This window comes from Myotis nattereri (assembly GCF_964212035.1).
Source record: "Myotis nattereri genome assembly, chromosome: 10".
NCBI classification, from domain to species: Eukaryota; Metazoa; Chordata; class Mammalia; order Chiroptera; family Vespertilionidae; genus Myotis; species Myotis nattereri.
In genome coordinates, this window is record NC_138085.1 from 42622970 (window position 1) to 42636194 (window position 13225).

At 41.0% G+C, this 13225-nt stretch overlaps 1 protein-coding gene across 2 annotated transcripts; it reads right to left on the reverse strand.

Moving 5' to 3' along the window:
• Positions 1–202: 202 nt before the first annotated feature.
• LOC308526069 (uncharacterized protein) lies at positions 203–8373 on the reverse strand. Of its 2 annotated transcripts, XM_081101038.1 has the most exons (7): positions 8185–8373; positions 6293–6419; positions 5514–5617; positions 4247–4326; positions 2217–2275; positions 1479–1724; positions 203–633 (listed from the first exon to the last, which is right to left on the reverse strand). In XM_081101038.1, exons 1-6 carry the CDS (start codon positions 8300–8302, stop codon positions 1523–1525), a joined length of 690 nt encoding a protein of 229 aa, XP_080957164.1. In that variant the 5' UTR covers positions 8303–8373; the 3' UTR covers positions 203–633; positions 1479–1522. The 2 variants fall into 2 exon arrangements, with proteins under 2 accessions (XP_080957164.1, XP_080957165.1); XM_081101039.1 differs by lacking the exon at positions 1479–1724 and having other exon boundaries at positions 8185–8362.
• Positions 8374–13225: the final 4852 nt, after the last annotated feature.

The following is a 13225-nucleotide window of genomic DNA, read 5'->3' on the forward strand; positions in this document are numbered from 1 at the left end:
AAATCAATAAAAATATATTTTAAAAATAAAATGGGGGTAAATAAATGATATTGAGGGAAAAAACTAAGATACACAAATTCAGTTATGCTTTTTCATTCTTCTAATTTTTTAACTAAGAATCATGACATCTAAATCTATGTATGAAAAAAGGAAATTTATAGGGTGATACTTTCATGTAGTAATACAAGATGGTATTATAAAATACAAGAGGGTAGAAATATCGCTTTATTTGAGAAGCTTACATCCAAATTACTTTTACGTGTTTTAAGAAGTCCTATCAAGCACCCAAGAAGAAAACATATACAGCTTCCACAGGAATAAAGACAAAAAAAAGAAAAAAGAAAAAAAAAAGGGGGGTTGATGATTGCCCCAAATGATACTTCCTAAAAGAAAAAAATGAAGTATTTAACATTTCTTCTTTTGAGGCAAGGCAAGCGAACTGCACACATCATAGGTAAAATTTTCTTACTTTACAAAGAAGGACTGTTTTGATGCATACGAAATACAAAAAACAAAACAAAATCCACTCTTCTGATCAAGATGAAGGAAAAAACAACCATTCTTCAACATTTCAATTCTCACGCAATGAAATCCAAAGGTCTGTTGAATCCACCTTTGCAATTCATGTCCTGCCTATGACAAGAAGAAAAAAATTCAATGTTTATTTTTTTTAAAAAATTCTGGACTCCTCTTATGAAAAAATAATCATGGCCCTGGTCAGGTAGCTCAGTTGGTTAGAGCATCGTCCCTATATGCCAAGGTTGAGGATTTGATCCCTAGTCAGGGCACATACAAGAATTAATCAATTAATGTATAAGTGGAACAACAAATCAATGTCTCTCGCTTTTCAAAAAATACAAATAATAATCACATGCTTTAGAGATTACACCTGAATCGCCTTTAAGATGGCAAAGGATAGGGTAAGAAGTATTCAAGATTATTTAATGTACAGTAAGATGATATTACTTCACTTTCAAAATAAGCAAAAGTATTTTAGACTACTTACTGTAAGATCCAAACAGAAGTATAAAAATATGCTTTCATAATTATTTGGGAAGATTCCACAGACTTTAAAAAAATCAATTCAAAACTATATTTATTTTAGGTAACACTAAACACTTAGTTTAAGGAAATAGAGCAGAGCTCAAAACAGGTACTTGCCAAGTAAATCGGATTGCATACTGGTTTTCTCCATAACACTTTATTTGAAGGTAACTTTACAAAGGAATGTCAATGATGATTCTAGTTCCTTAACTCACCAGCATTATCAAATCACACTATTCATATTCTAAATTAATTGGAATGTTAGTCTTTCATCAGGGATAAAGTACAGAGAAAGGCAATGTTTGAAGATGTCTTCCTGACTTTCTAATTCATTAGGAATTCAGTAAGATTATAAGTATGAATTGGTCTGTCCTGTGGTATTAATAAAATGTTTCCACTTAACAGAAGAATGTATTTACAGTTAAAATCCTTACATAATCAATCTAGGTGAGTAATTCAGGAGAGATCTATTTTAAATCTATAATTTTAGCCTTGGCCGGTGTGGCTCAGCTGAATGAGCGTAGTCCCGTGAACTGTGGTGTCTCCGGTATGAGTCCCGGTCGTAGCGCATGCTTGAGCCGCGGTATCGGTCCCTGGTCGGGGTGCGTGAACGATACCGCCTATCATTTCTCTCTCGTGCTTCTCTCTCTCTCTCTCTTCTCTTCTCCTCTTCTCTCTCTCTAAAGTCAGTAAAAAAAAGATTTAAAAGAAAAATATTTAATTATAATAAAAATAAACTCTAAAGACTTTTTAAAACTCACGTTTTGAAGAAAGAACTACAGTGGGGCCTTGACTTACGAGTGTCCCGACTAACGAGTTTTTTGAGATACCAGCTGTCTCTCCGCCGATTTTTTGCATTGAGTTGATAGAGTAATTTGAGTTAACGAGCTCCTTAATGAGCTCGGTCTCTTCCGAATTAAACTCGTAAGTCAAGGCCCCACTGTATCTCTACAGTTCTAAACCATTGAAGCTAACTACCCTTGTCTATAATAGCTATTAGTTTACCTATAAATTGGAAATTAAAATCCAGATCATAAGCAAGGAAGATTAAAACAAGGGACTGTATGGAAAATTGCTACATTTCTTACAAACACAATTATCCTATAACAAATTCTTTCCAAAGGACATAATTTATACATTGGTTCAAACACAGAAATGGGGATTATGCGTACCTGTATTTCTGAGATATATTTACGGCATAGGCATTTACACAGCCAACCAACCTTTTTCCCTGGAGAAAAAGCAATAAACAAATGATAAAAACAGGAAGGATACATTAAATGCCTTGATCAAAAGAACTGGATCCTATAGACAGACTTACATGGCAAGATGCATCTAAGAATGAGGTAGCCCAATTAGAGAAAGAATTTTCAGATCCTGATGATATCCCATGAGCTCCCAAGTATTACAACTCTGTTCACTTTTTTATAGTCACATGTAAACAAATAATATTCAAAACAATATTCATAGTTAATGTATTTTTTACAAGAATAGTCTATTTTTAGAGAGTGAGGAAGGAAGAAGATAGAAACATTAATGCTCCAGCAGGACACCGATCGGCTGCTTTCTGCACGTCAGAAAGGAGCCTGTAACCCTGCTTGTGTCCTGACCACAATCGAACCAGCAACCGTTAAGTGCAGAGGATGATGCCCACTGAGCCACTCCGGCAGGCCTTAAATTTTTCACTTCAAAAGAGTCATGCCTCAGTACTCCTCTTAGTTTATACACTGTCATTTAAAACACACACATGCCCTGTTTGGCTCCGTGGACAGAATATCAGACTGGACTGAAAGGTCCTGGGTTTGATTCCAAACAAACCTAGGTTGCATGCTTGATCACTGGCCCTGGTGGGGGCCTCTCCTCACCCTTCCACTCTCTCAAAAAGTCAATGGAAAAAAATATCCTTGTGTCAGGATTAATAAAAAATAATAAAAAAATAAAACACACACACAAAACACACAAATATGTGAGCCCTACACGATCACATCAGTTAGAAACTCCAAAAGCATGTGAAATTACCCTAGTTTCACAACTCACTATTTTTCTCAGTATTCTCAATTTCCATTTATGGAATTAAACAGATATAAAAGAAAGTTTAAAAAATATAGTCTCTCTCCACATATACTTCCTTCTGTCTATCCTTACTAGCTCCCTCAACCCCCCTCCTCCCATCCGTTTCCCCTCTCCAACTCTTCTTTCCCCTATTTCTCTTTACCCCGTCTCCCTATTCCTCTACCCTCTCCCCTCCCCCTCCCTATAATCCCTGACTTCAGCTCCCCGTGCACAATCCCTCCCCTTCCCCTCCCCCTTTCCCTTATTCTTTCCAGTATTATAGCATTCACTGCCAAATCACTTCTCTCTGAGCTAAGAGATAAGTGTGCAGCTACCCAATGTCATCTCTACCCGGCAGCTGAGTTTTCTTGTTTCCCAGCACTTCCTCTTCCCAATTTCCTTTCTTGGTTAACCCTGCCACCCAGTCTTTCAGCCTGTCACCTCAGTCATCACTGATTGCTCACTCCCACCACTTCCAACTCTGGCTCCTAAATGCTTCTCAATATTCCGGATCTTCCTCTCAGTTCATGTCTTCATCATCTTTCACCTGCATGACTCAGCAGTTCTCCCTGCCTCCAATCAAATGCCTCCCATCTGTGCTCCAAGGCTGCCCTAGGTCATCTGTCTAAAACACACATATAATCCTATCACTCTTGTGTGGTTTTGGGTCTTTGCTATCTCTTACCATCCAAAGTATCAACTCTATATTCCTTAGCATGACAAAGGGCAGCAAAAGTCCGCTATGATTTGCTTCCTACCTCTATTTCCAGCCTCACTGTAGTCAGTGGCCCATCAGCATCTTTTTAACAGCCACTGAATTTGAAATTCCCACAATACACTATGCTACTTCATGTCTACAGGGCATTTTCATGAACTCCTCCTTCTACTTAAAATGATCTTCCTCTCTTCTTTCTATTGGCCCTTTAAGATCTAACTCGACCCTATCCCAGGCAAACACTCCCTGGATTCAATGGCACCTCACTGCTTCCTTCTCTGTACCCTCAAACCGCTTCACACAGACAGTTACTGTCTTTTAACTGAATAAACTTGTATCAATTATACAGGCAATAGGAAAAGAATATGGAAAAATGGGACAGTCATAATGGATTAATTCAAATCAGAATGCTTAACTGGCTTGAGTTTTACTTACTTTTGTTGAGTCAAAGGCGGAAAATCCCATTACCTTCATCATTTCTATTTCTTCTTCTGTTTTGCCCTCTAAATCTTCCTCTGCAAAAATAAGAGGTAATTTTTAAAACTCTATCATTTTATATATTAAGGGAATGGTGGCACTAGATTAATAGTCATTCCATGTTACCAGCAGAAGACATATAAAACAATCAGGTAGCCCTAACCAGTTTGGCTCAGTGGATAGAGCGTCGGTCTGCGAACTGAAGGGTCCCAGGTTCGATTCCGGTCAAGGGCATGTACCTTGGTTGCGGGCACATCCCCAGTAGGAGGTGTGCAGGAGGCAGCTGATTGATGTTTCTCTCTCATCGATGTTTCTAACTCTCTATCCCTCTCCCTTCCTCTCTGTAAAAAATATATTTGAAAAAAAAACCCCAAAACAATCAGGTAAAGACTTGAGTCTAACAAAAAAAATTTCTCTTCAATTTGGGCAGAATGTAACTTGAGGTGCAAGGAAGGAATAAGCTCTCCACCTTCCAACAGAAGAAACTGCTTAAAAGGACATGTTGAAGCCTTTAGGCAGGACCCCTTTCATATCAGACATGACACTTGTTTCGAAGGTACTTCCAAAATAAAATATGCTCACATGTCCTTCCCACATCAGGAGCACCATAGATAACCAGGAACTCACTAAGGTACAATTAAAACAAAATCTCAAACCATGCTAATTGACCCTCACACTGTCGCAAAGATGGCGGCACCCACAGCCAATAAGGAGGGAAGATGCTAATTGACTGCCCTGCCCTCTAAGATGGTGGTGCTGAGTCCCCTCAGCCCCACTGGGGCAGCAGGTCCACAGTAAGGCAGAGCCCGCCCCCAGGCGGGTCTGGCCTAGCCATGTGCCTGCCTCTGGAGTCCTCCAGTCCCTTCAGCCCCCAAGCCCCTCAGGGCCGGCCCGAGGTCCAGGTAACCAGGGTTGGCAGAGGCTTGCGCTGCTGGCAGTAGCAGCAGCAGAGGTGTGATGGGGCATCACTTTCCCCTGATCGCTGGGTCACCTCCTGCCCCCGAGGGTTCCCGGACTGTGAGAGGGGGCAGGCCGGGCTGAGGGACCCCCCTCCAGTGCATGAATTTCCATGCACCGGTCCTCTAGTATGCAATAAACACTATAAACAACTTAATACTTTTATAATGTTATCATGGTCAAAAATTATACTTTTATAATGCTATCATGCCTGAAGTTATCTAAACAAGGCTGCACTCTTCCTACTGTTATTTTCTAATAACATTACCAGTTATCTGACGTTCTTTGCTCTTTGTTTCTTTCTTTTCCTCATCTCTTCTTTCTTTCAGTCGAGAAGGAGAAGGAGATGTGGATCTATGTCGTCTTGGGGATCTAATATTTAATAAGTAAACATGTCAGAAACACACACATACCTGGTCACTGTGTCAATCAGCACAGATATGCATGAGTGCCTGAAAGGTAAAGGCTGAACAAGAGCCAGGCTGCCGAGAACCACGAGCCCATTTCCTATAGAAGAATAAGCTAGGAGGTTCTGCCTACCCCAACTGTTAGCAAAAACACAGTCTTGCTCAGTATAGCTAGGGCTAAAAAATGTTCTGCAAGGCAGAAAAACGTAACTAAACAGTTTCTAACAACTGCACATAAACACAAAACGTTGACTTAAACAGCAATGGATGCTTATTAGGAAATCACAAGTTCATTCTAAGGTACTTCCAAGATCTCACATTTTTTATTACATACTTGAATAAATCTTTATCACCAAAAAGTCAATAAAAACAAAACAAACACTTATTTCTTATTTTTGCCAAGCATCATGTTAAGTGCTTTTCTGGCATTATTTCTCATTTACTCCTAAAGGCAACTCTAGGAGTAGAGACTTATTAACCCCACTCACCCAGGGAAATGTTAGGTTGAGAATAAGATGGGCTTAAGTCCCCCCATTTCATGGCATTGTAAATGGCCTTATAAGTGATAGAAACAAAGTAAAGGGCTACAACTAGTTTCTCTGGGGCTCGTGGTAAAGCGCCGCCCACGTTCCGCACTTACCTGGAGCGTCTTCCGGGCGGGGACCCAGAGCGGCTCCTTCTCAGCTCTCTCTCCCCGGACGGAGACCTTTCCTGGCGACTGGGTTCTTTCTCCTTCTCCGGTGAAGTGGACGGGGACCGCTTATGTTCTAACACAAGGAACAAAAATTGCAGAGCCAAAATTTACCTCAAATATTTAGAGCTGGGCTGTCTCATAGGAATATAATGCAAGCCATTTCTAGTATTCACATTAAAAAGTAAAAGCAGGTGAAATTAATTTTAATAGAATGTTATTTGACTAAATATATAATTTCAAAACTATTACCATTTCAAAAAGTACTCAATATAAAAAAATTGACATTTTTAGATTTCTTTGTACTAAATTAAGGAAATCTGGTGTGTATCCTACAATTAAACAGCACTTCTTAATCCTGATTGGGCACATCTTTATTCTGACTGGGATGCTCAATAGCTATATCTGGATGCCGGCCTCATTTAACTTTTTTTTTTTTTTTTTTAAATATATTTTATTGATTTTTTACAGAGAGGAAGGGAGAGAGATAGAGAGTTAGAAACATCGATGAGAGAGAAACATCGATCAGCTGCCTCCTGCACATCCCCCACTGGGGAGGTGCCCGCAACCCAGGTACATGCCCTTGACCGGAATCGAACCTGGGACCTTTCAGTCCGCAAGCCGACGCTCTATCCACTGAGCCAAACCGGTTTTGGCCTCATTTAACTTTTAAGAAAATCACGTCTTGACAAGTTGAAGGTGGTAAAAACCACCCAGGGGCAGAACCGAGGGTCTAAGTCAGAGTACACGGCTCTGCCTCACTTATGGGGCTGGGGATCAGGAGACCTTAGGGGGTGACTTTTCTGGATGGAAAATTCTAAATATTTATTTCCAACCCTGGCCGGTGTGGCTCAGTTGGTTGGGCTTCCTATGGTGCACACCAAGTCTGCGGGGCTTTTTTAAGTCAATGTTTTCCTCTGCCTCTGTCTTCCTGCCTTTCTAAAAAAAAAAATCAATAAAAATATTTTTTTAAAAAGATCATGCCCTGGCCGGTTTGGCTCAGTTGGTTGAGCGCATCCCACGCATCAAGAGGTCACTGGCCCAATTCCAGGTTGGGGCACATGCCCAGGTTGTGGGCTCCATCCCAAGTAGGGGGCCCATGCAGGAGGCAACCAATTGCTTTTTCTCTCACCCTCTCCTTTCCTCTCTCTCGAAAATCCATAAAAATAGAGCTGGCCGCGGGGCTCGGTTGGTTCAGCGTCATCCCATGCACCAAAGGTTTGCTGGTTCACTCCCAGTTTGGAATAAAGAGTCGATTCCCATTAGGAGATAGGAGAGGGTGTGCAGGAGGCAGCCAGCAGGTGCTTCTCCCTCTCCCTTACTTTCTCAAATCAATGTAAAAAATTAAAAAATAAAATCAACAAAAACATATTTTTCAAAAATACACATTTCCCTATTATAATAAGCTGGAAAAACCGAACATTGAGCACTCAAGTTACAGGCGGTATCACGTGCTGAGCGCTGTGGAAGGTGCCATTACTGCTCACATCGGTTTTTAAAGCTCGGTAACGTTACCCCCAACGTCTAATTCCGGGAATGAGGACTCGGAAAGGCCGGATGGCTGCACATGGTCACCCTAGAAATTAAATGAAGGGACCGTGGTCGGATTCTAAATTACCCAGTCACAACGTTTTTAAAAAGTTACGACTGGAGGCTGATAAAGAACGAAGCTTCAGTTTAGAAGGGGAAAAAAGAAAAAAGCCTGCTTTGGAACCGGAGGGCGGAGGTGTTCGTTGCCCATCCACACCCACCCACACGCCGCTCGCCTCCTCAGGCGTAAAGGGCCTGCATCTCCGCGGCCCTCGCACAGAAAATACGGGGGGATAGGAATCGCCTCTTACCGAGCCCCAGACCCTCCAAATTGCTTCCAGACTCACCCCCCTGAGGGGAGCGGGAGCGGGAGCGGCTGCCGCTGCGACTGCGGCTGCGGCTGCGGCTTTGGCTGCGGCTGCGATCCATTTGGAAGGCTCCTCTACCTCACAACGCCTCGGAAACGACTGAGCAACAACTTCCGTCAGGGCCGGAAGTGCGCTTTCACTGCCGACTGGAAACCGTTGAAACGACGCGCAAAGGTTCCGGAGTCTGAAGAAGTGCGGCTGCGCAAAGCCAGCCCAGACTCAAGGGGCCCACTGGAGCGGGGAGCTGTGGGGGAGGACCAAGTTGTTACTTCCGCTCCTCCAGCCCCATTTTCGCTGAGGCTTTTGTTCTGTGGTGGACATTAACGTGTGCTAGTTGATGTTGTTCTAGAAATCCGGAAAAACCCGTATACCCACCACCCAAACTCAGTTTTCATTCCCCCATCACCATTTATTTTCGCAGTTCTTGTTAAGTGTACAAAACATTTCTTTAAAAAGTATTTTTATATATTTCAGAAAGGGAGAGAGAGAGAGAGAAAGAGAGAGAGAGGACATCAACAATGAGAGAGAACCATTGATTGGTTGCCTCGTGCATGCCCCACAACTTGAGATGGAGCCAGCAACCTGGGCATGTGTCCTAATCTGGAAACAAACTGTGATCTTCCCGTTCATAGTTCTATGCTCAACCACTTAGCCACATGCACAAATTATTTCATATCAAACCAATTCTAAAATGCATTCACAAGCAGTTTAAGCCCACACCGGGAAGCAGGAGGGTGGGTTGGGAGGCAGAAGGAGCCAGGGGAAAGCATGAGTAAGAAACCTGATTGTGCTATTTGCAGGAAGGAATGGGAGAGGCAGGGTAAGCGGGTTAATTTGTGGTTGTCGAATTTGAATAATTTCAGTGGGTTTGGGGATGTAGGGGCTGTGCAGGTTTGGTACCTGACTCTGGAGTGATTAGGTTAGAGCAGTGGTTCTCAACCTTCCTAATGCCGCGACCTTTTAATACAGTTCCTCATGTGGTGACCCCCAATTTCATTGTTACAAATTGAACATAATTAAAGCATAGCGATTAATCACAAAAACAATATGTAATTATATATGTGTTTTCCGATGGTCTTATGCGACCCCTGTGAAAGGGTCGTTTGACCCCCAAAGGGGTCGCGACCCACAGGTTGAGAACCGCTGGATTAGAGGACTGTTGCCTGGCTTGTGAAAGTTTGGTAAAGAAGGTGGTTGGAGGATATAGGCTGCCAATTGAAAGCACTATCCCAAGGCCCCACGTGTCGAAACATGAGCAAATAAAAGAGATAAAAAGGTATGAGCAGCCCTAGTTGATTTGGCTCAGTGGATACAGTATCTGCCTGAGGACTGATGGGTCCCAGGCTTGATTCCGGCCAAGGGTATAGGAAGCAGCCTATCAATGATTCTCATCATTGATGTTTCTATCTCTCTCTCTCCCTCCCTCTTCCTTCCTCTCTGAAATAAATTAAAAAAAATTTTTTTAAAGGCATGGGCAAAACGATTATTCACACAAACATTTATTACACACCTGCATAACAGAGGATTAATAGTGAAAAAGGCATACCTGCTCTTGAGTAGACTGCTGGCCACTGAGGGATACAAACTAGTAAACAGTGTGAATGTGCATTGATGGGGAAAAACATTATGAGGGCACATAAGACTGGTACCTAACTGGTTTTGAGGGGAAGGGTTGTCAAGAGAAGTTTCCAGAAGGAAATGATGTCCAAACAAGACCTTAAGGATGAGTACAAATTAGCTAGGTGAAATGGGGTGACGCTTATTGTGGTAAAAGGTGGTAGAGGTTGTCAAGGCTGCAAATGCAAGAGTAAGAATGAGCTATGCAGGGAAATAAAAGTATGGAAGCCACTTGGGAACAAGGAGTAGAAATCTAAAGACATGGCTAGAATAGACTTGTACACTATGGCAACTATCCTGAGACAAAGGACGGGAGGGAATCATATTGAGTTCATTCAGAGAACACTTGAAAAATGTAGAGGCTTCACTGGGGGGAATATAATATGAGGCTGGTTCAATAATCTAGATTGGAAATTACAGTGGCCAATAGTAGAATGCTGTTAGGTATGGTGGAACCTGCTAACACTTGATAAACAATTAGTGAAACCTGAATAACTTGTTGATGTTTAGATGCAGAGGATGAGGGAATTAGAAGATTCAAGAAAGACAGACATCCAGGTTTCAGGTTTGTGGAACTAGGTAGATGGTAGCAACATTTGCTAAGATAAGGCATGTAGGATAAAATCTGGGGAAAGAAGATACCTTCAGATCAGGACAAGGTAATTTGAGGTGCCATTTTGAACACCCAAGAGGAGATGCCGACTAGGTGTGTTTCTGGAATTCAGAAGAAAGATCTATGCTGGAACCACAGAAAAATAAATCATCAGAATACAGATGTGCATTTGAAGCACAGAGAGTGCATGAAATCACCCACCTGGTGCAAGCTCAGGAACAAGGGCCTGGAGATAGCCAGAGGAAGAACCCACAAAGACTAAGGAATGACCAGAAAAACAGGAGGAAAACGGGGTGAGTGTGGTATCAGAGAAGTTTAAGAGAAGGCTGCTTTTTAAAGGCGAATAAAGTGGTTAATTTGAAATGTTAGTTAAAAGGAGTGAAAAAAAATTCCAAACACATGGAGACTAATAGTTTGCAAAAAAGCCATTGTTGACTCTGGAAGTTTTAGTGAAGTTGAGTTGTGGATGGCTTTTGAAGTGAAGACAATTTGGGGAATCCTTGGAGCTTGGTGATGTTGGGTAAATCATATAGTGGGTAGAGGTAAATGTGTGACTGACCATTTTTCAAAGATGGGAGAATTTTACATCCACTCAAATATTGGTGTGAATGAGTCAGAATAGAGGAAAAAAGAAGAGAAAGAGAAAAAGCAAACAATTAAATTCTATAAAGGGGATCAGTCTTTGCCAATAAATGGCTCCTCCCCTTTAAGATGTGGGATAGAAATTGGGTTCTGCTAGGGCTTGCCTATGTACTGATCAAGTCGCCCTCTCTTAGGATGTACATTACCCAGCACTGTATATCTTCAGCATTGTATCTGGAAGAAAACCCTCTATATTTCCAATACATGGTTTGAAGTTCTCTCATTCTAAGGCCATTGAGATAGAATTTGAGTGCGGAGGTCAACACTTGTGATCACATTTGTGTGTTTCTTCCCCAACCAACCAGATTTCCTCAATAAAGCCAAACTGTGTTTAAATTTTGTGTACCTTATGTAAGAATCAACATGAACCATCTGTGATTCTCTGCAAATGTATTATCTCTAGCTTTTGTTAAATGTTGTTTTACCTTTGCAGTCCTGTTTCAGATAAACCTTTACAAAAGTATCCTACTTTACCATTCCATATGGATGCTTGCTATTTTTTTTTAAATATACTTTTACTGATTTTAGAGAGGAAGGAAGAGAGATAGATAGAAACGTCAATGATGAGAGAGAATCATTGATAGGCTGCCTCCTGCATGTCCCCTACTGGGGATCAAGCACACAACCCAGGTATATGCCCTTGGCCAGAATTGAACCTGCAACCCTCTAGTCCGCAGGCCAACGCTCTATCCACTGAGCCAAACTGGCTATGGCAATGCTTGCTATTGAGTCAGCAATTTTCCCCTAGTTAGGTGTAGTCTGACTACTAGTTAGCAGTGATTGATGTTGTTTGAGACTTTGCTTTTTTACATCTGTACCCTGAACCTGGGACAAATTGCAGGCTCTGGTTGCGGAAAGAACTGTACTATGCTTTTTCTTTTTTTTTTACTGCCATCAAGCGATTAGATCCACATTGCTTGAAATGACTCAACATACCATTTTAGGTGATTGGCAAATCATCACCTAATTTGTACCCTGTCTCTATTATCTTTACTGTTCTTTACATGGGTTCAGCTTTAAGGGAATAAAACCTTTGACATGGTTTTAATATTGATAGTCCAGCATTCTAGACCAAATCTATCTGATAGAGCTTTCTGCAATGATGGGCATATTCTATCTGCACTGTCCCATATGGTAGCCAGTAGTTCCGTGTGATTACTAAGCACTTGCAATGTGCTTACTGTGACTGAGAAAGTACATTTTATTTTAATGAACTCAAATTTAGATACCCACAGTGAGTCTTGGTAACCCTATTTTTGCATGTGATGTTACAAATTGTTCAGTAACAATGGTAATAGTATTCAAAGGCTTGAAATTCAATAAAATGTTAGCTGCTAAACACTTGGTAAAAATGCTAATAACTAGCCATAGGCTGTTTGGCTCAGTGGATAGAGCGTTGGTCTGTGGACTGAAGGTTCCTGGGTTTGATTCTGGTCAAGGGCACATGCCCGAATTGTGGGCTCTCTACCCAGTAGGGGGCGTGCAGGAAGTAGCCAATCAAGAATTCTCCCTCATCATTGATGTTTCTATCTCTCCCTTTCCCTTTCTCTCTGAAATCAATTAAAAAACAAAAAAAAAAGGTAGTAACTAGTACTGTTCATTTAATTTTGGCTTGTTAAGTTTCAAACCAAATATATATATTTATGTATATTCTAAAGGAAAGGTACATTCATATCCCTCTTTAATACTTTAGCATGTGACTCTGGAACATTTTCTCTTAAATACCTTTTCTTTACTGATAGTCAAATGAAAATAATTATTACTGGGTATTTTTTTCTACTCAGAGCATGTTAAGAAAAAGACTTTGCAAAGGGTATAATTGCTTTCATATATAGTTTACATGATGTCAGCTCATATTAACATTTTATTGAAAATATTCCTATTGAAAATAGTAAAAAGTATGCAAAAATTAAAGTATTCGGTCAGAAAACAAAAGCAGGTCTTTACTATCAATGTGAAGTACTAACTGACAATTGCTGGTTTCTCAAATGAGAACACACCCTACTGTGACTAAAGAAGTAATTATTTTGTTTGTGGATGACACAACTTGGCCAGGAATGAACCAACACACAAGAACCATATATAATTAAAAAAAGAGAGCGAACCATATAT

Bases quoted from the DNA above. Each gene is read 5' to 3' on its own strand.
- LOC308526069 (XM_081101038.1), bottom strand. From the start codon at position 8,302: ATGGATCGCAGCCGCAGCCAAAGCCGCAGCCGCAGCCGCAGTCGCAGC. The intron at 2,276-4,246 runs GTAAGTAAAACT...CTTTTTCTCCAG, and splicing joins CCGCCTTTGACTCAACAAAA to GGAAAAAGGTTGGTTGGCTG. The intron at 1,725-2,216 runs GTACGCATAATC...TACTGACTTTAG, and splicing joins AATATATCTCAGAAATACAG to AGAGAGAGAAGAGGAGAAGA.